Source organism: Setaria italica, chromosome IX (assembly GCF_000263155.2).
Source record: "Setaria italica strain Yugu1 chromosome IX, Setaria_italica_v2.0, whole genome shotgun sequence".
NCBI lineage: Eukaryota > Viridiplantae > Streptophyta > Magnoliopsida > Poales > Poaceae > Setaria > Setaria italica.
The window spans coordinates 15,852,285-15,879,137 of record NC_028458.1 but is presented as its reverse complement, the minus strand read 5'-3'; the positions used below and the strand labels follow the sequence as shown (position 1 = coordinate 15,879,137).

At 45.5% G+C, this 26,853-nt stretch overlaps 2 protein-coding genes across 2 annotated transcripts; both read left to right on the top strand.

Moving 5' to 3' along the window:
* The first annotated feature begins 1,184 nt into the window (after nt 1–1,184).
* LOC101785519 (cysteine-rich receptor-like protein kinase 42) lies at nt 1,185–7,104 on the top strand. Its single transcript, XM_022822874.1, has 5 exons — nt 1,185–2,167; nt 4,305–4,430; nt 5,704–5,935; nt 6,011–6,161; nt 6,619–7,104. Exons 1-5 carry the CDS (start codon nt 1,234–1,236, stop codon nt 6,928–6,930), a joined length of 1,755 nt encoding a protein of 584 aa, XP_022678609.1. The 5' UTR covers nt 1,185–1,233; the 3' UTR covers nt 6,931–7,104.
* Nucleotides 7,105–15,694: 8,590 nt separating this feature from the next.
* On the top strand, nt 15,695–20,494 carry LOC101777698 (cysteine-rich receptor-like protein kinase 2). Its single transcript, XM_004982763.3, has 7 exons — nt 15,695–16,656; nt 17,318–17,443; nt 18,294–18,421; nt 18,526–18,739; nt 19,040–19,271; nt 19,465–19,615; nt 19,981–20,494. Exons 1-7 carry the CDS (start codon nt 15,876–15,878, stop codon nt 20,290–20,292), a joined length of 1,944 nt encoding a protein of 647 aa, XP_004982820.1. The 5' UTR covers nt 15,695–15,875; the 3' UTR covers nt 20,293–20,494.
* Nucleotides 20,495–26,853: the final 6,359 nt, after the last annotated feature.

Below are 26,853 nucleotides of genomic sequence, written 5' to 3'. Positions count from 1 at the left end.
CAATTAATTTATGTACGAACAATTAATCAATTGCTTAGGAAAATGACTGGGCTTTTTTCCGATCTTTATCGGTCTACGGATTCAACGGCTAGATATGATAGCAGGACGATCACTGTTGCGTACCTTGTAATTAGAAAAAATGAGAAAAATGGGGGAAACACCAAGAGTATTAGTGGACAATCCAACTAAAACTTATGTTTCTGGATTTGGAGCTATTGTCTCAGCCAAACACTTTTTCTTAGCTTTACGGTGAGAACATAGATCCACGCTGGAGCTACTCTATGGTGGAGCTGCTGTTTTTTTAATCTGAAGCTGTCGTGAAGTTCTGCCAAACAAACTCTAAAGCATATACAGCAGTCAGCCGGCATCTCGTTCGTCAACGGCTCGAGCTCGTGCTCCCATGCCTACCGACGAAGACATTACCCCTTCTATGAACCGTTGATTCCAAGCGACGATTCCTCCGGATCGAGTGAGGGATTTCTTCTCTTCCTCCCCCGCCGCCTGGTGACGCCCCGCTCCTCGCCGCGCCGGCTGAGCACCGCTCCACATCGTGCATGAAGATCAGACTAGCCAGTGTCGGAGACTCGGAGAGCCTGGATCCCGGAGGCAGGAGCAGACCCGTGTGCTCATGGCTCCGTCGACCTCCTCGCTCAAGGTCCCGGCCTGCGTTCTGCTTGGAGGGCGAGCTGCTCGTTTTGCTATTTCCGCCTGCTCATCGCAGGCCATGTTCTGTGGTCGGCAAGGCTTCTGTTTCAATTCGATGCGAGAAGGAAGAGATAAACAGTGAAGAGGCTAGTTAACTCAATTATACTTGTACCTATTCATTCAAGATCTCCCATAATCCCTAGAAAAATAATGATAAATCCCAAAATTCTGAAACTTGTTCAGTAGTTTTTCTATGCACTTATCTCCAATCCAAAATTATCAACTACAATGTTAGAGTTAAATTCATGTTGTCTTGAATTGGATATTGCCCTTGTGCTTAATTGGATATTTGTCCTAGTGAAATAACACATTAAGCAACAATAGGATGGCACACAAAGATCAAATGCATACTTGATCACCACGATTTGCATTCTCATATATGAATTAAATGGTTTGCATACGGCCAAATAGACAAGTTATTGTACACGTTGTCTATTTAGTTGTCTATTTGTGATATGACCTCTATTCACATATGCTCTATATGCCCTAAAATAAAAATAAAGAACAAAGAGAAAAAACGGTTGCCCCATGAAGCCTTTATTAATACCTCCTCTCACCAATCACCTTGCCTTCAATAGCACATCCACATTCCCATTCCCAGGACCACGACCCACGCACGTGGTGTCAAAACCACCCCAACCAAACCTCGACGGCGGCGTCTCGCTCTGGCCTCGTCGACCACCGCCGGAGGCGATGCAAGGGCACGGCCTGGCTCGTTTCTTGCTCTTAACGGCTCTAGCGCTGGTGGTGGCCTCCGTGTGGCTGGCCCCGGCCGCCGTCGGCGACCCGCAGGCCACGGTGCTCAACCTGGGTTGCAGCACGTATAACGCCACGCCCGCGTCCGCCTTCCTCCTCGCCCTCAACTCCGCGTTCGCCGGCCTGCGCGCCAACCTCTCAGCTGGCGGCGGCTTCGCCACCGCAGCGGAGCCGCGCGCCGCCGCCCCGGCGTTCGCCATGGCGCAGTGCCGCCCGTACGTCGCGGGCCGAGACTGCGTCGCCTGCTTCGACGCCGCCGCCGCGCGCCTCCGCCGCTCGTGCGGCGCCGCCAACGGCGGCCGCGTCATACTCGATGGCTGCGTGATCCGCTACGAGAGCGCGGCCTTCTTCGACCAGGCCACGCTCCCGGGCAACACGCAGTTCTGCAACGGATCCGCCGTGGACGCCGGCGGCTTCGCTGGCACGGCGCGGGCGCTGGTCGCCGATCTTGCAGCCGCCGTCCCTAACGCACCGGGGCTCGCTGCGGCGGCCGCGAGCGGCGGCGTGTACGCGGCGGCGCAGTGTGTCGAGACGGTCGGGGAGGGCGGCTGCGCGCAGTGCCTGAACGTGGCGATGGGGAACATCGACGGGTGCCCGCCCAACTCCGACGGCCGTGCCGTGGACGCCGGCTGCTTCATGAGATACTCCGATAAACCGTTCTTCCCGGCGAATGCAACCGTGGACCTTGCCGCGTACTTGCACTCTGGTGAGTTGAGTTCACCTTTGCTATGGAACGGCATACTCTGACGTAACAGAGCATATAGTGCCCGCTTACACATGGGACCATGACAGATTGACAGTAAAATGACTTTAATTTGACATATGGAACATAGTGTAAGCATGAAACGATTCGCGGAAGCATTACAAGATCGAATTAGCACAAATTGATTCAACCAAATAAAACATGTTTTATGTTTGGGTCGCATAGCTTAACTATTCATGTGCTACACCGCACAAACCTACCTTATGCCATGCTATTACTTGCATCTTGGAAGTATTTGGGGTGTTTGGATACCCCATGCTAAAGTTTAGCACCTGTCACATCAGATATTTGATGTTAATTAGGAGTATTAAACATAGTCTAATTACAAAACTAATTGCACAGATGGAGTTTAATTCGCGAGACGAATCTATGAAGCCTAATTAGTCCATGATTTGATAATGTGGTGCTACAGTAACCATTTGCTAATGATAGATTAATTAGGCTTAATAGATTCGTCTCGCGAATTAGCATAGGGGTTCTGCAATTAGTTTGATAAGTAGCTCATGTTTAGTCCTCCTAATTAGCATCCAAACATCTGATGTGACACTGCTAAAGTTTAGCACCTAGTATCTAAACACCCCCTCCTCTCTTCCTTCTTGCCTTACTAGTTCTCTCGATGATCAGAGACTAGTCTACTTTCACGTGTGTTTGATCTTTTCTTGGACTTTCTTTTCTACACCTGTGACGCTAAGGTTCACCACACTTTCACTGTCGCAAGGCCATCTATTTATACACCTTTAGGTGCCCGTGAACTGACGCATGGCCTGGCTGTACAGTTTCCATTCGGTGATAACTCAAGCATCCACTTAATTACCATGCAGGGTCATTATAATGGCAAACGTATGGCTAATAAGCCTTCAGTTTCATACGTTCTCTTATGCCAATAAAACATCCACTACTGCACACGCATGGCTCCGTTAAGTAACAGTGAACGGCAATACAAGCAACAAGCATGCGCCAGTTAATTCCTGCACTAGCTGATTGTACACTCATACATACCTAACGGTGGTGCATATTTGTGACTGTATCCAAACTCATTCATATAACACATATAATGTTTGAAGGGAGAGGAGAGGGTATTTCAACCCAATAATTCTAATTCTTTTAGTCTTGCAACCATCACACTAAGACCTATTATAATAAGAATTACTTCTATAATTTGCATGGGCCACTTTTCAGTTAAAATAATTTGACACATAGAGCTAAGAAAGTTTGGCGAGCCGCAACCATTGTGGCATGAACCAAACATACTCCTAAGAAATTATGGTACGTTAAGGCGTGATGTCGCAAAGTTATGCAAGTAACAAAGCATGCCTTTACAGCTTACATTTTTGTTTAAAATTTGTTATTCTGTCTCGGAGTTCTTTAGTCTATTCTGTCATTAACAATTCAGCAAATCACCTCTAGAAAACAATTTATTGCTTTCTTTGCGGAGTTATTTCATCCAAGAGTAAAAGTGTAACTTAAGTGGGTACCTATCTAGGAATGGTTGATGCGCTGCGTGTGAAAATTTGGGTGCTGGGGTGTAAAGAAGAAGCAACTCTATTTCAGTGTCCTGGAACTTTCTATCATACCTTAATACAATTCGCAAAAAAAAAACATACCTTTATACAGTTCAAGATTCAGGAAATGCTATGTTTCAATGATGTTTGGACTCTTTATTTTTCACAAAAATTATGATCAATTTATTCGTTCCAGGGAGTTGTTTTGATTGAAATTAGCTTGTAGTTAGGATTCAGAAAGAAAGTAACAATAAGATCCACAATAAAAGAGACGACGAAATGCTATGAGTTTATTTTCAGTTTATCCCAGTGCATGATTGCTCGCAGAGAAATCAAGCTGGAAAGGAACTGTTATAGGAGGAACATTTGTACATTCAGGAAATCCAATCAGGAGATTTATGGTGTTTTTTATTTATTTTTTTCAGCAAGTTATGATCAGTTTATTTTCTTAAGGGAGTGGTTTTGCTTGAAGTTAATTTGTAGTGAGGATTCAAATAGAAAGTAAAGACAAGTTCCCCAAATAGAGCCAATGATTTTTTTTTCCCAGTTCAGAATTCTCAATGCATGATTGTTTTCAGGGAAGGAATCAAGTCGGAAAGGAGCCATCATAGGAAGCATTATGGGAGGTTTAGCCTTCCTGTTTCTTATTGGACTATTGACTTTCTTATTAATCCGGCGATCTAGAAAGCTGAGGCCTCAAAAAGGTAAATGTTATAATTTATGAAGCATTAATCAGACTAAAAATGTTATTGTTCTTGACTAATGTTCGGATGCTGAGATGTTATTATTCTTGTCATGAAATCATTTTACGGGGTAATAAAGGTTTATTTTATACTCCTTCCGTCCTAAATTATAGGTTGTTTTGGCTTTTTTAGTTTATAACTTTTTCTATGCATTTAGACATAATGTATATCTAAGTGCATAGCAAAATCTATGAATTTAGAAAAGCCAAAACGAACTATAATTTGGAATGGAGGTACTAGGGGTGAGTGTGCATTGTATATGTGAGCATCTACGTTGTTTGCAAAAAAAAACAAGAAGATTCTCTGGCACTACTGTTCTATGTTGCATTCGGTGGGTTTTAGCTTTATGACCAATGATACTACTGATACCAGATGTGTCACAAAATAATCAACAACTATTTTGCTTCTGCATTACCTTGTCTGACTGCATTGTCGTTTAGGAGATATACTTGGAGCAACAGAATTACAAGGTCCAACAAGTTTCTACTATCACGATCTTAAGACTGCAACCAATAATTTCAATGAGAAAAGTAAACTCGGAGAAGGAGGTTTCGGAGATGTCTATGTTGATCATGTAGCATTTAATCTTCTATATAATTTTGTGAATTACATGCAAAATACAGAACTAGTAAACTTAGCGTTAAGAATATTGTATCTCTTATAAGCACTGCCTTTTCGTTTTAAAAAGGGGGTGTTGCTTTTCTTACAGGGTTTGCTGAAAAATGGGAAAACAGTTGCAGTAAAAAGGTTGATAGTAATGGAAACTAGCAGGGCCAAAGCTGATTTTGAAAGTGAGGTGAAATTAATCAGCAATGTTCATCACCGGAATCTTGTTCGACTTCTTGGTTGTTCTCGGAAGGGCTCTGAGTTCCTACTTGTTTATGAATACATGGCAAATGGTAGCCTGGACAAGTTCCTCTTTGGCATGTTACTCTAGTATATGATTCTCACATATTTAATATTTTATCTTCTAAAGTTTTCAAAGAACATCATAGACATGTCGAGAAAATCCATTTTATTGATGCATATGGTACTGCCCATTTGATTGTGCTAGATGGTTTCCATTAGTTTTTAGCTGAATACTTCTCCACTCCTTTCACAAGAGTAAAGAAACTCCAATTTTGTATACAGTTTGAGATGGAAATTTCTATGTTGGTATTCCGAGTGAAGTTCATTGACTAACATTACAGTACTTACATGCACTCTGTGCAATGGCCTCATTTTGGCATTACAGGTGAGAGACGTGGAACCCTTAATTGGAGGCAGCGATTTAACATTATTGTTGGCATGGCACGTGGTCTTGCATACCTTCACCAAGAGTTTCATGTTTGTATAATACACCGTGACATTAAATCTAGCAATGTTCTTCTTGATGATGACTTTCAGCCAAAAATTGCCGATTTTGGTTTGGCAAGGCTCCTACCTGATGACCATAGTCATTTGAGCACAAAATTTGCAGGAACATTGTAAGTACAAACATGCAAATATTGCCTTGGTAACAATTACACGACTTATTTATAATTTATTTTTCTATTGAGCAGGGGCTACACTGCTCCAGAGTATGCAATTCATGGCCAATTATCAGAGAAGGTTGACACTTACAGCTTTGGTGTTGTCGTTTTGGAAATATTAAGTGGTCGTAAGAGTAATGACACAAAGCTTGAGCCTGAAACACAGTACCTACTTGAATGGGTATCCATCTTTCTTCTCAAACTTTACTTCTCTTGGCGCATGCATTGCCCATATTGCAATCATGTCTCATGTTTTTCATGTACAGTTTCATACATCTGTAACCTGTGCTTATGGTTTTATTTTTCATTTCTTACTAAAATGTGTGAAACAAAAACACCTTTGCTGGATTTTCACTGTATGCACAATTCTGAAGATTTAGCTGCCATGGACAAAATTCTAGCACAGAAAACATAGCCTAATCTTATGTTTATCATTAGTGTTCGTCAAGATATGGTTTGGATACTTCGGCCATTTTTTTTCTTCGACAAAAAAGGGTTTAGCACCTGTTTTTTGAAACGTCCAAAAAAAGGGCTTAGCAGTATTGCTCATGTTTCAATGTTTCATATGATCGTATTGTATCAGTACTCAAGCACCTATATGCCTTTTTGATCATCCACTATGGACTATGGTTGCACAGGCCTGGAAGCTATATGAAAGTGAAAACTTACTCGCCTTGGTGGACAAATCACTCGATCCAGAAGAGTATAAACCGGATGAGGTAAAAAGAATCATGGAGATAGCCCTTGCCTGCACTCAATCAGCCGTTGCTGCAAGGCCAATGATGTCAGAAGTAGTTGTGTTGCTGTTGACAAGAAATGATCCGGAGCTCCAGCCCACAAGGCCCACTTTTATTGACGCAACAAGTAGAGTGAGAGGTGAGACATCCACCTCCAGTTCGTCTTCTGCCTCCAAGGCTACTATATCGATTTCGCAGGTTTCAGGTAGATAAAAAAGCATTGTATATGACCTTACTTCTTTTTATCTAATAACAACTTTTATATCTATGCATATATGAGAACGAAGTGTAAAATCATTTGAAACATCCATTTTGTTGCTGTAAGGTGTAACTATATCCATATGAGTATGTGATGTGCATTTCGTAATTATACATGGGCTTTCTTTACATGAGTTGTCTGTCTGAGTTGAATCTGCGCGCGCGTCCCAGGTGATGGAAGTAAAATAGACTTTTTCCTTTTAATTAGCATGAATTAGTACAAATTTACATTGGCATTTAGTTAAAGGTATCCTAGCTCAGCCATGTTGTGAAAATGAATTCTTTCATATCATGGAACGGTCCAGTTTATTTCTTCCTTTAGCTGCTCAACGAGTTCAAAAAATGCAACATGAACTACATGGCATTTTAACAACTGGAAACTATCCACCTGGCAGAAATCCAAACTGGGACAAGCTCTACATATTTTCCCCTTCTGCACGGGCACGGGGCACCCGTTGGTGTGGTTCATGAAAGTTCAGTTCTCGGTCCTGATACTGACAGCCTCTTTCTGTATGAGTGTGTGCAATTTACAGGAACTCAAAAGGAGTACATAAAGATTAATGTGTTACCGACCTGTGGACGCGAAAATTTTTGGGTGTTCATGCTTCAGTGCACCTGGGCCTTATTGTTTAGGAAGAAGTCTATATTACCCCCCTCATCTCTTCCATGAGTCTAGAATTCAACCCCGAACTACAAACCCGTCTAATAACTAACGCCCCCATGCTATGCAAACCACGTACGTGAACCCCCGAGCCCACTCCAAGCTGGTTTTGGTCTGCGCTGGCATCCACGTCGGCCGACACTCGATCCACGCCGCACCGGCCCAGCCCACTCGTTTTACCTTCTCTTTCTCTCTCTCGCGATGGCGTACACAAATCAACCTTTGGCGAGCTCAACAGTGAAGGCAAAATCAGGTGCTGCGGATGGGAGCTCCATTGCTCTTCGCGAACTCGGCACAACGGTGGGAGCAGCCTGGATGAATCGAAGTCGATCTGAAATTGATGTCCTCCAGACAGGAATGAACTTGAATCGACATCCTCCAGTCGAGATCCAGCGAATCCCTGCTCAAATCGGCATCCACTCGTCTAAAAATCGAGCCTAGCTGGGAGCATAGCTGCTGCGTCTGTTCACAGGCTACGATAGCAAGATAGGAATCAATGGCAGGAGGGGATTGGCTGTCCATGTACGTATGCCTCGGTACGGCTCGGGCATTTGCCCAGCGTTGGATTGGATTGGGGGCCTAGGAGTAGGAGGGGGAGAAGAACAGGAAAAAGGGAAACAGAGGAGGAAGATGTTGCTGCAGCAAAACAGAGGAAAACAGAGGATTTGATTGGGGATCTGAGAAATTGATTAATTCTTCGTTCGGCAACGACGCGGAGGACGAATGACTGGCCACACTGCTGCATCACGTCGCACTGCTTGTCGTTCTCCATTTTCTGCACCAAGCCTTCTGTCCGTATGCTTGCCCGGGAGCGGATGCACGCGCGGCACGCAGCGGCCTAGCTATTGCGGTGACGCCCGACTGAGCCCTGACGAGCGACTGTGCCTTGCAGCCACGCTCATGACGAGAGGCGGCCGAGCCCAGTAACGCCGGCTCCTCGACTGCGGCGGCTGCGCAAGCGGCGGACGCGGCATGGCCGCGCCCAGCTCGCGGCGGCAGCCCCGCCAGTGGCACGCGCACGCCCGCGCGCCGCGCCCTTGTGGTCGCGCGGCAGGCAGTGATGGCAGCGCCCGCCCGCTCGCGCCCCTGCGGCTGCGGTGCCGGCGGCGCACGCGACCCGTCTGTGGTGGCGGCGGCCCTTGCCAGCCGTGGGTGTTTGCGGAGGGGCCTGGGTCGTCGCGACGTTGACGCCAGCATGGATCATGCGCTCAGGGGCTTTGTGGGTTCGGAGTTGAATTCTAGACTCGTGGAAGAGACGGGGTATTATAGACTTCTTTCTATTATTTAAATAGATTTAGAGCAACTTTAAGTGTTTTTTAAAAATTCTTCCAAAAATATGTAGTAGGGATCTTCTAAAATTTTCTTTCCCTAAGATATTATCATCCCATAGTAGATATTCAAAAACTAATCCCTAATATTTCAAAACAAACCACGTTATCAGGAGTAGGTCCATTCATGGGTTGCCCTCTCCTCCCCTTCACGATCTCTCCCTCCCCCTCGTGAGGTGCCGTCACCCCTACGCCGCCGCCACTAGTCGCCCCTCCCTCCTACAGCTAGCCAACGACAGGAACACCATAGGGGAACCAACGACACCAAGAACATGCAGTGATGTGCCCAAGCTACTAGGAACTTGCCACGACAAGTGTCAATGTCGTAGCAGCTGAAGAAGACGACGGCTTGGCTGACATCTTCAAGATTGACGGATGCCGTCCCAAGGTCCCAGTCCTCGAGCTTAGACACCTTCACTGAGCTAGATCCGTTGTTGAACAAGTACAGGTGGCTGCTGCCTGTTGCGACGTGCTCTGAGTTAGGGATGGCAACGGGGACCGATCCTCGCTTTCTTGCGGGAAATTCCTCCGTTGGAGGACAGGAATGGGGCAAATTTTACCCCCACGGAGGACTAAACGGGGCAGAAATCATCCCCGTCGGGGCTGGCGGGGACGGGGATGGGAGGCTTTTCCCCGTCCCCGTTCCCCACGGGCCCCGGTAAGTGGTGCAGCTGCAGCACAAACAGCTGTCTGTGTGCTGTATTTGCTTGAAGGCCCAGGCAGCCCATTACAGCCCACCAGATAACCCTAGCCTTGTCTACTCGATCGTCCACTCCCCATCCAGTCTCGCTCCCGCACCAGTCGCACCACAGCCTTGAGCCGCCGCCAACAGCAAGAGGGTGAAGCTGCCGGACTCCTGCCGGCGCTAGGCCGCGCGCATGGCGTGACACCTGCCTAGCTGCAGGCCGAGCAAGAGAGCAACGATGGACGGACGCTAGAGGCTCTCCAGGACGCGGCCAGAAACCCACCCGAACATGACCGGCGGTGAGCCACGGCGCACCGGCGGCGGCATGGTCGGGAACACCCGCGGAAACAAGACTATCGCGAGGGAAGCGCGAGGGCATGGGCACCAGGAGCTCGTCGGAGTTCCATTCATGTGGGTTGTTGGCGTGGAGGTGGCGCGAGGCTAGCTGTCCATGGTAAGGTCGAGCTCGGCGGAAATGGCGGCCTGGCGTCCGCGAGATCCGCGATTGCCGGCGGGGAGAAGCTCCGCTTGGGCTAGGAGCGGCTCCGGCATGTGCGCAGGGAGGTGGGGAAGGTCGGGCTTGGAGGAATTTGGTGGAGGTGGCTGGGGCTCGGTGAATTTGGCCGGCGGAAGAGCTCGGTTTGGCGCCGCCGCGCCGTACTTGCCCCTGCCGGACCGGAGCAGATGAACGTGGCAGCTGCATCTGCTGCCGCTCGCGCCGGCGCCGCCGTCGCCGTCGCCGCCCAGCTTCCTGGCTCCCATTCGGATCAGGCGCGCCCGAGCAAAAAATCTCGCGGGAACGGATCAGGCGCGCGCGGGAAAAGGAAGCTCGGGGGCGATTGGGGGAGGAGGGGAGTCGCGCACGGGAGTGCGGAGCCTGGATTCGCGTCGGGGTATTTTTGCGGTAGGTTATTAACGTATGACTTATGAGCACCTGGGCCTTTTGTTCGTGCACCCAGGCGAACGGTCGAGCTGCCGGCCTGCCACCCATCTCTCCCCCACGACTCTGTTCATCATCCACGGGTTTTGTAATTTTGTTGGGACGCTAGCTCCCCCAGTCCCACTCGATCGCAGGTTGGTGCCGCGTCGCTCTCTTGTCTGCTGCTCGGCCGACGACGACCGGACCATGGTTATAGCCTCGGTTCGGCCGGTTCCACATGCCGCCTCCACCCGCGCGTCAACGAGCCATATTTCCCACAAAAATATCCGATTTTTTTTTTGCGATGTTTTCGTGAGTTCGGCCGAGATTATTGTTATCCCCGTCATCTCGTCGCCACCTTCTTGGTGTCACGTTGCATTCCTGATTTAATAATTCCAAAATGACTTCAAGATAGTAATACCCCCCACGCTTGGGACGACCAATAAGCAAAGGAGGTCTATATGAATTAGTATTAACGTTGACTAGCCGCGCCACATCCGACAGGGCTGCGAGTTCTATAAACAGCAAAGGTCAACTCCTTCCTCGTAGCCGGCGCCACCACCCGTCTCAACTCTCAACCGCAGAAGTCCACCGATCCTCCCCACGCTCGCCGCTAGCTGGATCAAGATCGTGACAACGTGGATCAGGTGATCAGCTAGAGCGCACGCGAAAACAGAAACGTGGACCGGTACTTCTCCCGTTGCCCCATTTTGCCCCAGTCCATGCACATTACCGCTTGCTTTTCTCATCATCTATCTGCATCGAGTTTGATTCGTTTCACGGCGTTCCTACTACGATCCTACGAGTATGGGAACCAGTTGGCCAAAAGAGCATGCTCTTCTCTTCAAGTGTTTTTCAGCTCACGGCAACAAAGGAAGTGCCGCGCCATCGCGGTCACGTCCTACTCATCGTAATCATACCGTGCCTGTATGCGGCTATGCCTCGTTATTATCGTTACTAGGAGCACCATCACAGTTGACGAAAAAAGCACCACCGTGCGTCCGTGCCTTGTTGACCTATATTGGGCGAGGCTTCGGAAACAGTCGCTTGAATGGCTGTGTACGCGGTTAACCTTAACAAAGTCAGCCAGATAATACTCTTTTTACCCGTATGCTTTGCAACTTTTCAAGCAACTTGACTGATGCCCAGGTAGGTAGGTGCGTATTTGCTGTGAAGGAAACCAGACATTTTCAAACCCTCTCTCTCCGAAACGATTTTCAAACATTTTGGTTTGTTTGCGCGACTATGTTACTACTGATATCCAAAAACAGCATACTATCCAAAAACAGCATACTATTGTTCCGTCAAAGCTGCGGTGCATTACCCCCTTCATCTCACAAAAACTGTTCGTTTAGCATTCACAACTTGTCCTACAAAGAGTGTCCATATAACTTTCAGACAATCCAAAAAAACCCTCATAATACCTTCTAGCCCATTTAACGAATCAATTATTTACTCCCACCATCAATGCTCGAGTCAGACTCAGCTAAATAAGGAAATCCGACAATTACTGCAAACGTGTGTGCATAATTAATTCTACTCGGTAATCTATCCAATTATAGTTATGGAGGTACTTTGGACTTTTAGCATTTAGCATTGATACTACTCCTATCTTATCTAAAAAATTTTAAGCACGACCGCCGGTTAGCAGACTCCTGAGCTCCTGAGCAGCTGGGGGTCTCGTCTCGGCCATCTGTGCACGCCCTCCGCAAGCGTGTGAAGAGTTTCGTCGGCACAGCAGCACAGCCGTGCAGTCCGGGTCCGCGAGGCTACACGATCCGAGCTGGCGTTTTGCTCCCACGCTGCCCTGTTCATCCACGGGATTTTGTCGGCACGCTGCACGCAGTCCCTGTCCCATGGCCTCGTTTCCTCGGTTCCACAATGCCGCCTCCACCCGCGCGTCAACGCGCTATGTCTTTTTTCCATGAGGTCGCGCCAATCCCCGTCGTCCGTCATCTCACTGCCCCTTGTTGGTGTAAAGTTGCATTCCTGATATTCCGAAACGACTTCAAGATGGCCGCAGTCCCAATCCAATGATTAATGCTCATAAAATTAAGCCCTTGTTTACTTTGCGAATTTGGGAGGTGCCAAATTACTGTAGCAATACTGTAGCGCTTCGTTTGTATTTGTGAATTATTGTCCAAATATTGACTAATTAGGCTCAAAAGATTCGTCTCGCAAAGTACAATAAAACTGTGTAATTAGTTTTTGATTTCGTCTACATTTAGTACTCCATGCATGTACCGCAAGTTTGATGTGATGGGGAATCTTCTTTTTGCATAGTGCTAAAGTTGGGAGTTTTGTAGGAAGTGAACAAGGGCTAAATAAACTGCCACATAGGATAAAAGAAGATGTGGCAAGAGAGGAAATGAAGAAAGAGAAGGAAATTAAGGAACCATTTAGATAGCAAGTGCTAAATTTTAGCATAATGTTAAAGTTTAGCACTCTCAAATGGAGTGCTAAAGTTTAGCACTTTAGTCTGTTTTGGATACTGTGCTAAAGTTTAGCACCTTTTGTGAAAAATGACAACATTGCCCCTCATTTACTCCTCTTAAATTGTAGTAGAGGAGAGGGGGGAGGGTAATGGTGGGAAAAAGTGGAGAGGGGGACCACTTTTAGCACTACTAGCACACCACTTTTAGCACACCTGCTTGGATACCCAAGTGCTAAAAGGGTACTAAAAGTGGGGGTGCTAAAGTTTAGCACCCCGTATCCAAACAGGGCCTAGCATGAGATCTAGTTTTTACGCACCATCCAAGATATAATGAGAGGTGAGTAGTATCAAATTCAAGTATGGAATAGTGATGTTTACATTGGAAGAGTAGTATCTAGTATTAGTTTTTTGGATGACATGAAGTTTATGAAAACTATAGCTAGTGTCTTGTGTTGTGACTGCCCTAAACACCGAGGTCAGCTTCTCATAGCCGCGGGGCCTGTTCGCTTCAGCTTATTCAGCTAGCTTATCAGCCACCAGACAGTGTTTTCCTCTCACAACAAATCAGCCATTTCAGCTTTTCAGCCGGCTTATAAGCTGAAGCGAACAGGCCAGTTTTCTCAACCGTAGAAGGGGCCACCTACCCGCTGCTGGATCAAGGTCGTGTGGCCTCGACGTCGACGACCTTTGACGCACGCACCAAGCGTGGGCTGTGCGCATGACGTCATGTGGTAGCGGATCAGCTGTTACACGGCAAACACATTACATTGTCCAAAGAATGTGAGAAAGATGAGCACTGCACGACGATACGCACACGCTGGCATGTCTTCTAATTTTTCTTTGAAAAAAATGTATTTTTCATCTCTTAAATATTGTAAAAGTGTGACATTCATCCCTCATATTCTGTTCGGTGCAAATCAACCCCTTAACTAACTAAACCGGTGCATTTATCATCCCCACCTTAGTTTAACAATGATTTAGTATCATATAACAATGGTTTAGGTTATGTAACCATCTTACTAATCACTGTTGAGCCATGTCTTATGTTGAGTCCATCGCTATAACACTTCGGTATGAACCTGTTTCGTTAATTTTCCAAAAAAATATTAGGGGCAACCAATTTAGAGGATTTATTGAAAAGTTATTGTGGGCTTTATATTTTTTGACTCGGCATATCACTAAGCAATAATTAGTCAGTCGATATATTACATCACTAAGCAATAATTAGTCAGTCGATATATTACATCACTAAGCAATAATTAGTCAGATTATATGACATAACCACCATTAAATGGAACTAAACCATTGTCAAGTTAAGTGGGAATGATTAGTGCACCGATATAATTAGTTAAGGGATTTATTTGCACCAATCAAAATATAAGGGATGAATATCACACTTTTCAAAATACGGATGAAAAATATATTTTTGCCTTTTCTTTTCCAAGCGGCTTGAAAGATAGGTCGTCGAAGGATACATGGCTCTCTCACAGTGCAGATTGAGTCCGATGAAAAGCATATATAGCTAAAAAACAGTATTATTCTTGCTAAAAAATGCATATTATCATATCATACTGCATAGTCATATCGGTACCTTAGTTTGTTTATGTAGTTTGTTATACTCAACTTATGCCATTCTTGATGGCAAGTTTCGTTTCACTGTTTCCAAAACTGACGCGTTATCCAGATTGAAATGAAAACTCAAATCAGACAACCCCTACGATGCAAATTTTATTTTTATTGTTTCATAGATAGCCACTATATTTAATTCATGTATGACATGGAAGTTTTTAATTGGATACAAGATCAAATGAAATGAAACTCTAGCTCTCAGTGGAAGGTGTGGAAGAGTTTCATGTGCTGAAACCGTATAAACCAAGTTTAATCCCCAAGAAACTCATTTACCCTCTCTTTCTCTTCATAATTCTTATGCCATGTCACCATATTTTCCTACATGGCATCTCATTTATGGAGAACGAAACTCTTATTGAGAGTGGTCTTATAACTTTATCACATCTCATACCTCATTTTCTTGCTTTCTTTGGCACGGCAAGACACGGCACACAACACACCATCTCCAATTGCTTCTAGCCGTCGGATCCATCTAGTACGCAAGTAGCACATAATTGCTCCATTTTGACACCCCAAGTAGGAGTATATCGTTGTTCTTGCTTTTCTCAAACTGCTGCGCTATTTTTAAACCGCCTTCCTATAGGCTATAGTCCTGAAGGTGTCTCCAATGGTACAAGTCAGTTGCTAACTTAAAAGTTGACATGGTATATAGACTGTTTTGAAGGTTGTGCTGTGAGCGAGACTAACTCTTCACTCTACACTAATTTCATACGTTTTGCACTCATAAATAAAATTAATTCGGAGTTACCAGAGGCCAAGGAAACAGCGTAGTTCATAATTGAGATGGTCCTTGCACGAAACGTAGAAAAATTACAGTTACAGCAGTATCAAATTCTCTCTTTCATTTTTATAAAACGTACGTAATTCTCCTATCCTACGCACGCTAATCAAATTTGCATCGGGATCAGCAGAGTATCTGCTCAGAAGCGACAAGAGAAGGAATTCCACGGTGATCTGCAGCTGGAACGCTGGATATGCCGTGTCCCCACCAGCAGGCATTCAAGCCCTCCGTTATTTATACCTCCTCGAACCAATCACCTAGGACCTGCTCCTTCCGCTGCACACCTCCACACTTCCCAATCCAACCCAATCCCCGTCACTACCACCCCTAGCCCGCCCCACCCACAACGCCACGCCCGCCCGCCCGGCGCGGCGCGGCGGTCCAAAACCCCAAACCTCAACGGCGACGGTGCCTTCTCGCTTCATCTCCTCCCCGCGCATCTTACCGGCTCCCAAACCTCTCGATGCACTGCCGCATGGCTCGCTTCCTGCTCCTCTTGCCAGCTCTAGCCCTGGTAGCCACCTCCGCGTGGGCCCCGGCCGCCTTCGCCGACCCGCAGGCCACGCTGCTCAACCTGGGGTGCAGCCAGTACAACGCCACGCCCGCGTCCGCCTTCCTCGCCGCCCTCAACTCCACATTCGCCGGCCTCCGCGCCAACCTCTCCGCCGCGGGCGGCGGCGGCGGCGGCGGCTTCGCCACCGCCGCGGAGCCGCGCGCCGCCGCCCCGGCGTTCGCCATGGCGCAGTGCCGCCCGTACGTTGCGGGCCGCGACTGCGTCGCCTGCTTCGACGCCGCCGCCGCGCGCCTCCGCGCCGCCTGCGGCGCCGCCAACGGCGGCCGCGCCATCCTCGACGGCTGCGCGCTCCGCTACGAGAGCGCGGCCTTCTTCGACCAGTCCACGCTCCCGGGAAACACGCAGCTCTGCAACGGCTCCGCCGTGGACGCCGGCGGCTTCGCGGACGCGGCGCGGGCGCTGGTCGCTGACCTCGCGGCGGCCGCGCCTCGCGCCCCGGGGCTCGCCGCGGCGGCCGCGAGAGGCGGCGTGTACGCGGCGGCGCAGTGCGTGGAGACGGTCGGGGAGGCCGGCTGCGCGCAGTGCCTCAAGGTGGCGGTGGGGAACATCGATGGGTGCCCGCCCAACTCCGATGGACGCGCCGTCGACGCCGGCTGCTACATGAGATACTCCGATAGGCCGTTCTTCCCGGCGAACGCGACTGTGGACCTCGCTGTGTACCTGCGTTCCGGTGAGTCTGCTAGCGTATCATGTGCTTTTGTGTTTTTGCTTGGGTTGTTAACCAAGGCTTCCATGTTGTGGATGATGGCTGCTGCGTGAATTACTTCGAGATGTTTTTGTAGTGTTAGACCGTGCCATGTGCCCCCATGTTTCTCACTCGCTCGGGCATTATGGATTAAGCAACTATTTCCCGATGAGTCATTGCTGATCTACATTCTAGTTTAAAATTTGCGATTCTGACATTAACATAGCAGATCGCTTCTAGAAATCAATTGTACTGCTTTGTTGAAGGGGTATTTCATCTGCGAGTAAAAGTATATATTAATTATAAACCTAAGCCAGAATGGTCCCATTGGTGTATTGGTGCATTCCTAAACTTTTTGGTGATGGGGTTTGTTTGAGTAGCAACACTCTAATGCTCAAACAAATATATCTATTTCAGTGCCCTTGGATTTTCTTTGTCATACATTTGTACATTTCAGAATCCAATGTCAGAAGTTTTTTTGGTGTCCTCTAATTTCTCTGCAAGTTCTGATCAGTTTATTTGCTTAAGGGAGTGGTTTGGCTTGAAGTTTATCCGTAGTGAGGATTCAAATAGAAAGTAACAGCAAGTTCTCCAAATGGAACCAATGAAATAATTTTTTTAATTCTGAATGCATGATTGCTTGCAGGGAAGAAATCAAGTCAGAAAGGAGCCATCATAGGCGGCATTCTGGGAGGTGTAGCCTTCCTGTCTCTTGTTGGGCTGTTGACTTTCTTATTGATACATCGGTCTAGAAAACTAAAGCCTCGGAGAGGTAAAACGTTATGAAGCCTAGCATTTATCAGACTCAGCATTTCCACCATTTGTCATGAAATTCTCTTACAGGGTGATCAAGTAAACTAGCAGAATTGCTCCTTTCATGAGAACACTTCTTAATGCTATGGCCTTATTGGTCTGTGTTGGATGCAGCATGTTTAGCTTTATCACCAATGATTGTCAATCATGTTATTGATACTGGCATGCGTCACATGATCTTCAATGGTATTGGGGATTTGGGATTGCCAAGCCTTCTGTTTATATGGTAGTCTTGCCAATTAAATTGGTTGGCTATTCATAGTGGCTTAATAAGTCAGGCTAGTACATTAACGAATAGAAACAGATTATTCTTCTTTACATATCTATATGTAGACATGTTTTCATAGCCTCCATACTTCGGTTTTCTACCAGAAGCAAAATTATTGGTCATTTTTGTTTGCAGACTCTGATTCTTCAGTACTTTTGTACTTTATTTTGTTTTAACTTGAGCAATGTCTTACACTTTACTGTTTGCTGCTATTATAGAACCACAGTAAAATAAAAACCAAATTTGATAACCTGATCTTAGTTAAATATTGACTTTTCCATATTTTGCTCCCAACAGCTGGGCACCCACCCTGCAGATTTCTGTAGTTTTCAGTGATATATTATGCATAAAATGTCTTGGAGTTTATCATTGATCTATTTATATTCGTTTTCATCCATGAGTATAACAACTCTGTGTTTGAAAAGGAAAAAAGGGTTTTATCTCTGTATTTTGCAATTACATTTGTCTGCAAAGAGTCAAATGAAAAACCGATCAAACTATTTTTTCTGGCATTTCCTTGCCTGACTGTTCTATGTTTTAGGAGATATACTTGGAGCAACAGAATTACAAGGTCCAACAAGTTTCTACTATCGTGATCTTAAGGCGGCAACCTATAATTTCAATGAGAAGAGTAAACTTGGAGAAGGAGGTTTTGGAGATGTATATAAGGTATGCTGGTCATATAACTAATCTTCTATATTAATTTGCTGATTATAGAACAAGAAAACTTAGAAATAACAAAATATTACAAGCAGGCTTTTCGTTTCTGACAGGGTTTGCTGAAAAATGGGAAAACAGTTGCAGTAAAAAAGTTGATAGTCATGGAAACTAGCAGGGCCAAAGCTGATTTTGAAAGTGAAGTGAAGTTGATCAGCAATGTTCATCACCGGAATCTTGTCCGGCTTCTTGGTTGTTCTCGGAAGGGCTCTGAGTTCCTACTTGTTTATGAATACATGGCAAATGGTAGCCTGGACAAGTTCCTCTACGGTATATTACTCAAACCTAAGATTCTCAGATATTTGATGCTTGGTACTTAGTTTTCTTAGGTTTTCAGATCACTGCTGAGAAAATTATTTTTATTGATGCATCTGTTACTGCCCATTTGATTATGCTAGACAGTTCCATTAGTTTTAGCTGAATCCACCTACAACTATAACTAGAGTAAATCCACTCCAATTTCTTGGGTATATTTTGAGAATTGCTTTGCTGATAGTCCAAGCGGAGCCAATTGGTTAACATAACATTACTGACATGTGCTCTGTGCAATGTCTCATAATGGCATCACAGGTGAGCGACATGGAACCCTCAATTGGAGGCAGCGATTTAACATCATTGTTGGCATGGCTCGTGGTCTTGCATATCTTCATCAAGAGTTTCATGTGTGTATCATACACCGTGACATTAAATCTAGCAATGTTCTTCTTGACGATGATTTTCAGCCAAAAATTGCCGATTTTGGCTTGGCGAGGCTCCTTCCTGATGATCATAGTCATTTGAGCACAAAATTTGCAGGAACATTGTAAGTTTAAACAAGCAAATACTCCCTCCGTCCCAAATTACCGTTTGTTTGGCTTTCCTAGATACATAGGTAATAGTAAAAGCTATGTATCTAGAAAAGCCAAAACGAATAGTAATTTGGGTTGGATGGAGTATGGCATTATGAATTAAGCACTTATCTTATATTTTTTATTATATTCTTTTCTATTGGGCAGGGGCTACACTGCTCCAGAATATGCAATCCATGGCCAACTATCAGAGAAGGTTGACACATACAGCTTTGGTGTTGTTGTTTTGGAAATACTAAGTGGTCGGAAGAGCAACGATACAAGGCTTGAGCCTGAAACACAGTACCTGCTCGAATGGGTATCCATCATTCTTCATGAACTTCCCTCTTGGTGCATGCATTACTCCATATTGCTGTCATATCTCTTGTTTTACACGCACAATTTTATAAATCTGTAATCTATGCTTATTTTAATTTTTTCCTATAAATAAGCATTCCTTTGTTGGGTTGCACTATATGCATTATTCTGAAGATTTAATAGCCAATTGACGAAATTCCAGCACTGCATAGGCTGATCGTGGTGTTTATTATTAGTCTTCATAAGCCTTAGCAGTATTATTCTTGTTTCATATGATCATCGTGTATCGAATGTACTAATTCTTTGTTATGTGCCAACACTTAATGGTGCTGGATGCCCTTTTGATCATCCCCTATGGTTGCACAGGCCTGGAAGCTGTATGAAAGTGACAACTTGATGGCCTTGGTGGACGAATCACTAGATCCAGAAGAATATAAGCCAGAGGAGGTAAAAAGAATCATGGAGATAGCTCTTCTCTGCACTCAATCAGCTGTTGCTGCAAGGCCAATGATGTCAGAAGTGGTTGTGTTGTTGTTGACGAGAAATGATCCAGAACTCCAGCCCACAAGGCCCACTTTTATTGACGCAACAAGTAGAGTGCGAGGTGAAACATCCTCTTCCAGTTCATCTTCTGCTTCCAAGGCCACTGTATCAGTTTCTCAGTTTTCAGCCAGGTAAAAAGTGTTGTATACGAATTTACTTCTTTTTATGTAGCCACAACATTTGTATCTGTACATATATGGTATATCTATATATGGCAAGGAGTGTCTGATTGTGTCAGTATATACGAGAGCAGTGTAAATCCTTTGTTATATCGCCTTTTGTTCCTGGATGATGTAACTATATCCATATTAGTATTGTGCTTTCTTTAAATTGTCTATTTGAGAACCTTCTTTGTCCCAGTTGTCTGCATTGTAGAGACTAATTTTTTTTAGAAAGAATTACAAAGTGCATTGACATCTAGTTATAAGGTATCATAGCCCATTCGCTGTAAAATGAATTCTGAATCCTGAGATGCAGTACAGTGAACAGCCTTATAATTGATTCGTTTAGCTGTTCAACTAGTTTGAAAAAGGCAACATGAGCAGCTGAAACTTATCCACCTGGCAGAAATGCATATTGTGGAGTTTGGGGAAGGGAGTTTCTAGGCAACCTTATCCTTGTTTCTTATGCAAGACGGCTGATTGGAACCCTGTACCTCCATGGCACAAGTCCTTCCTTTCTTAAATATATGTTTTCCCTTTTACAGGGTCACCCTTTTGTGTGGTTCATTATAGTTCATTTCTCCTGATCTCCTGATCCTGACAAGCCCCTTTCTGTGTCATAATTTACAAAGAAAAGTCTATAAGAAAGCTGCACCTTTTATGGACAAGCCCTATCCAATGCCTTCAGGATGCACTTGGGGACTATTTACCAGCCTAGGCAAATGTGAAATGTCTATTCTGTAGTTCAGTCTTCAGTGGTGTCTTGTCGGCTACCAGAAAGTAAGCTGTGGTACTTGAACTCTGAAGTCATCATTTTCTCATAATTTGTCAAAATGATGCATCCGGTGAACTGATTGATGAAATTATTATCCAAAGCTGACATCTATGTAAGGATTTATTTATTAGCATATTGAGAACACTGCTTATCCTGAAGAAGTGAAGATCATACATTTAGCAAGGATAGTTGCCTTGCTTTTTTTTTTGTATATGTGTACTAGTGGATGTCTGTTGACCCCAAAGATTTTTATAATCTATCATGTCATATTTTATCTGACAAATGGTGTAACACTATGGATTAGTTCACTTATCTTGTTTGCTTCCCGTGCATTAGTGTGTGCCACATAAGCTGACTTTACCAGACAACATAAAGACAGTAATCGGATGGCTGCATCCAACTTGTTGCACATCATTATAATTGGTTTCACATTGTTGCTTGATAGAGACAATTCGTCAACTGTGATTGTTTTCACATTGTAGCTTTGATGTGGACGGATCACCAGCTCTCGTATTAATTCCTCTTCTATTGTATAAAACAAATTGCATCATAGGGCAACTGTGGCGCAATTTATTCTGATCTATTGTACACATCCACCACTTCTTATTTGAGATATAAAAAACTAATATATGTGGAATCTCCTATTGAACATTATAGAAAAGAGGATATGCAACCACAATGATTGAAAGCTGGCTTTCTATTATATTTCTGTACTAGGTTGTTGAGGCATAAACTTTGCACATCAGAGTTAAGCTCACTCATGTTCTGATCTATGAATTTCAGATCAGAGTGCTGTCCTGCTGTCTTGCTTGTCATTTGGACAGTCTATGTTGTAAACCTTGGGTACCAAGATATGGAACTTAACTGCTATTTGTATACCTTTCTATGTTGCATGGTTTGCATTTCTGAAGACGACGTATCAACAAATTAAAAAATTTCCGTATTGCAGCTGGTACATACTCCCACCTGTCACAATTGATGCTATGGACAGACATTGACAACCTCAAGAGCATAACTTTTACCATCACATTCTGTTATAGTATATTAGTAAAACTTTTGTTTTCTTTCGAACAACGCATGAGACCTGCGTGTCATTTCATTAAGTATAAAAAAGAGTACGAGTGTGGTTAAGACCCACTTCGAGTACAGAACCCACACCCACACACGCCCAACAGGTATTATGAAGCACTTAACTTATTTTCAAGATGAAGCTATTCATATGGCTGGTCCAAGCATTTGTAAAATATCATTGGTCAAATTTAAGATAATTTGGTTGCACCTATCCTCTGTCCTGGTTATGCTAACTCTTTTTTTTCCTTAATGGATGATATGTTGCTCTGTTGTGTCTTCTCGAGAAAATACAATAGTTATCTGGTAGTTAATCTTATGACAAGGTTCTGTAGCCATGGAATCTCACCATACTACTATCTATGGTTTGTTATTATTGACTTGTTATACTTTTGAAGTATCACGAATTCAAATGCTCCCCACATACAATATATATGGAAGACATTTGAAAACTTTTACATACGTGGGCATTCACTATTGGTGAATTTGTAGGTAAGGTTTAATATGCAAAGTTATGGTGCTACATTGATGAAGATTACAGTAAACATAAAAACAAGTTATAAAAGTTCTGTTCTGCTCAATTTGCCTGTCCTGCACGTCTGTTACTGCATGATGCCACATACTAACACCAAAGCTCTGCTTTGCACTAGGTCTATTGAGAACAATTCTAGTGCTCCAGCCATATCAGGTACTCCCATACTCCCACAAAAAATAACTCACTAAAAAGTGCATGAAAATTCAACTAAAATTATGGATAGATAGAAGATGCAAGGATCTATGTTCATGTAACATTTGAAGTTGAACAAATTTCGTGCAAGGATTCATATGAACAGTTCATCCGACCCGATTACATGCTGATTTTCTCTTTTTTGATTCTCCTTGCACAATAATTTGTTCAACTTCAAACTTTTCATGAAAATATATTATCGCATACTCTATCCACTCATATTTTTGGTTGAATTGTTTACACACTTTGTGATGTATTTTTAATCACGGGAGTACGGGAGCACCTAATAGGCCTGGTCGCCTGGAGCACCTAATATGTTCTCCAACCTATCTGTGTCTTTTTATTTAGTGGTCATTCTGTTAGATAGTTAGGTCCCGTTTGGTAGAGCTTCGGCTTCTCATAAAACGGCTTCGGCTTCGGCTTCTTCGGTGGAGTGGCTTTTTTAGTGAAGCTAAAGCCGTTTTGCAAAACGTTTGGTAAAACGGCTTCTCAATGGCAATATATGTAATTTTATGATCACTTAATGCTTGGAGAGAGAGGAGAAGCCGGTGAAGCCACTTTTTTCGGCTTCTCCTCTCTAGTGTAAGCCGTTTTGTGGCTTCTCCTCGGCTTTGGTGGTGAAGCCGTTTTGAAATTGACCCTTTGGTAGGGCTTCATCAAAAGCCGGTGGAGAAGCACTTTGAGAAGCCCTACCAAACGGGGCCTTATTATACTAAGAAGTACAAACTGCTTTGCCAACAGCTTGGACATCAATTCTAGTCAAACATAAAGAACAGTAGTTATTTCTTGAATAGTTTGGTGGGGGTCCTCGGGCAGACCTTGCTGATTCTTTTCAGTTGCTTCTGAGCTATCTGTATCCTGATTTTTGTGCTGAATCCTACCACCCTTGTTTGGCTTATTGTGTCCAAACCAAGCCAAGTGAAATCGAGGCTAACCATCTAGCTTCTAGAACAAAGTTTAGCACGCCTGTGTACTGTGTTTACCTTCCATGCTCTCAGTTTGAATGCACTGGAGTTAATGAACGTGCATATAATTCATGTTTTATTATCTTATTATGCATGCATTTTAGATCCTTAAGAGTTCTGTGGAGATAGTTTAGTAGCTTACAGATGCACCTGAGACAGAAAGGTGCATATTATAAATATGTTCAATTGAAATAACTTGACAGTAAAATGATTTCCAAAGTTTGTCCTTGAACTTAAATGAATGGGGCCAAAAGATGGACATGTACTCGCTAGGTTAAATGTCATCATTATCTGTTAAACTCTGAGTAAAAATGCATTCCATAGGGAGCTTTTCTAAAATGAGGAGCATATATCTGTGAAAGGAGACATATCACCAAGTAATATTTCAATGTTTCCTGATACAATTCACTTGACTGTAAGTGAACTAGTAATCTAGGAAGATCTTAATGAGTTATCAGGCATCACTACCGCCATAGCAACAAGTTTGGAGGGCTGAAGTAACTCTTGCATAAGAATTGGCCACTAGTAAAAATTTGACAGCAACCTGGACCACAATGATAGGTGCTGCTGGTGCAATGCTGAGCACCTGGGACCTGTTAGATAATGATCATATGGCTGTTTTGTGCTATAATATTGAGATATCACCAACAAATTTCTTTTGCAACCGATTTTTCTGTCCTTTTGTTACAATATTGCATATGAAGATAAAACTTCGGAATCATATCGCCGCACCTCCACATAATTGCTTATGCATTCAGGAAGATGAATGATTTGCACTGTGACGTTGAAACCAGATTACTTAAATCCAGGCAGAATGGGACAGCTTTTGATCTGACTTTAAATTTACTGGAAAATACAACTTGTAGAGCATATACAGGGTATATAAATGATGGAAGCTAAGCTGGGACAAAGGGGTATATACATGTTTATGCAGATCTGACAGTTTCTGACGATGCAGATTCTCAGCATGTGTTTCTGATGTTCTTGTCCTCATGCAGCACAGAAAGAATTGCCCGTTTCAATGATGTAATTTGAGGTGACCAAACTGGGGCCTGGGCACCGAGTCATGTTGATGGAGCTTAGCTGAGCTGCCCACTGGATTATCTATCATCTATGATATGGAACATAAACATCAGGTAAACTAGAACAGATATAGATTTAAGGCATCCTATGTTACAGTAGATGTTGATGCTTGAGAAAGGGTAGTTCTAATTAAAACTCCACCTTGAGAAAATTGTATCTTTTTTTTTGGATTTCAGACTTTACTGATACTACTAATTGGTGGTATTTACTGTTAGACAACCTGTATTTGTGGTGTATGCGTGTGTGTATTGGGCCTGAGCCCAGGCGCCTAGCGCCGGCCGGCCCTGGATAGCTAGAGGGATACAAGGAGATTTTGTTCGGTTCTGTTTCTATAAACCTCAAGATCTCCTCACTCTTATATATATGTACACCTATCCCTCTATCAATACAATCTATTATTCCACACATCTTCATTGCTTTCATAGTATCACGAGTCCGGGTTTCTACCTGATTCACCTCCGCACCCTAGCGTGCTGCCTCCGGCGCCGCACCCTAGTGCGCAGCCACCAGGCGCCGCTCCTCTTCTCCCATGTGCGTGCCACCCGCGCGCCACCGCTCCAGCCTTGTGCGCCCGATCTGTTGGTGCCGCACCCATGGCTAGCGCCTCCGTCCCCGCCCACGGCGCAACCACCGATGGCGCCGTCTCCAACCTTGAAGACTCGACTCCCCTCGATCTCGCTACTGCCAAGCGCGCTGAGGAGGAGCGCACTGCCTAGGTGAAGCTCGCCCAGGAAGCCCGCGACGCCGCGATCGCTCGTGCCGAGGCCGCCGAGTGCGAGGCGGAGGCTGCTGACAAGGAGCGTGACACGGCCGCCGCTCGCGCCATCGCTGCCTAGGATCTCGCCGCCCGCGAACGCGCCAAGGTGGCGCCGCGGCCGCCCAAGCCCCACCACAAGGACGACAGTGACGACGTCGGCTCCGTTGCCTCGGATGGCCCCGTCTAGGCTCTCCTCCATGAAGCTGCTACAATCATCAACCTCCACCCGCAAGCCGTGGTGGTTCAGAATATCCGCGCGCTCGTTCCCCTCGTCCTCGACGTCACATCAACCTTCTTCCCCCGCTGGCGCGAGTCCTTCCTCATGATGCTTGGGAAGTACTCCCTGGAAGGTCACGTTCTCTCTGACGTGGTCGCACCCGAGTCTCCAGATTGGGTCCGCATGGACTGCGTTGTGCGCTCGTGGCTCATGGGCACGCTATCCAGCGAGCTCGCCAACGCCGTCATGGAGCGCGACGCCATCGCCCGCGCCACCTGGCTTGCCCTTGAGTCCCAGTTTCTCGGCAATCAAGAGACGCGAGCTCTCTTCCTCGACGCCGAGTTTCGCAACTTCTCCCAGGGGGAGCTCTCCATCACCGACTAGTGCCGCCGCTTCAAGACCATGGCCGACTCCCTTCGCGACCTCGGCGAGCACATCACGGACCGGACCATTGTCCTGAACGTGATTCGGGACCTCAATGAACGCTACAAGGATGTTGCGCGACACCTACGACGCAGTCGTCCCTTCCCCACCTTCCTTCAAGCGTGCAACGACATGCTCCTGGAGGAGCTCACCATGGCCAAGATAGCGTCCGCCGGCGCTTTCATCGCCTCCTCTCGGACCGGCAGCTCCACCTCCGGCTCTTCCTCGTCAGCACAGCCGCCCAAGCAGCAGCAGCAACAGCCCGCATCCGGCTCCGGGGGCGGCAAGCGCGGCAGCAAGGGCAACACCGACAGCTCCAACAAAAACAGCGGCGGTGGCGCCACCGACGGATCCAGCTCCACAGGCGTGGCCGCCCCTGGCGCGGCCCAGAACACCTCCTGGCCCAACTACTACGTCCTGGTCCAGATGTGGCCCGGAACTAGGGCGCCTCCTGGGCTGGCGCGTTGCCCTGGGCCTCCGACGCAGCACCAGGCGCTGCTGGCTCAGCAACACTAGCAGC

Excerpts from the sequence above, each read along its gene's own strand:
- LOC101785519 (XM_022822874.1), top strand. The coding sequence starts at position 1,234 with ATGAAGCCTTTATTAATACCTCCTCTCACCAATCACCTTGCCTTCAAT. Across the intron at positions 4,431-5,703 it reads AAAGCTGAGGCCTCAAAAAG|GTGAGAGACGTGGAACCCTT; the intron begins GTAAATGTTATA and ends TTGGCATTACAG. Across the intron at positions 6,162-6,618 it reads CACAGTACCTACTTGAATGG|GCCTGGAAGCTATATGAAAG; the intron begins GTATCCATCTTT and ends ATGGTTGCACAG.
- LOC101777698 (XM_004982763.3), top strand. The coding sequence starts at position 15,876 with ATGCACTGCCGCATGGCTCGCTTCCTGCTCCTCTTGCCAGCTCTAGCC. Across the intron at positions 17,444-18,293 it reads AAAACTAAAGCCTCGGAGAG|GAGATATACTTGGAGCAACA; the intron begins GTAAAACGTTAT and ends TCTATGTTTTAG. Across the intron at positions 19,272-19,464 it reads ACAAAATTTGCAGGAACATT|GGGCTACACTGCTCCAGAAT; the intron begins GTAAGTTTAAAC and ends TCTATTGGGCAG.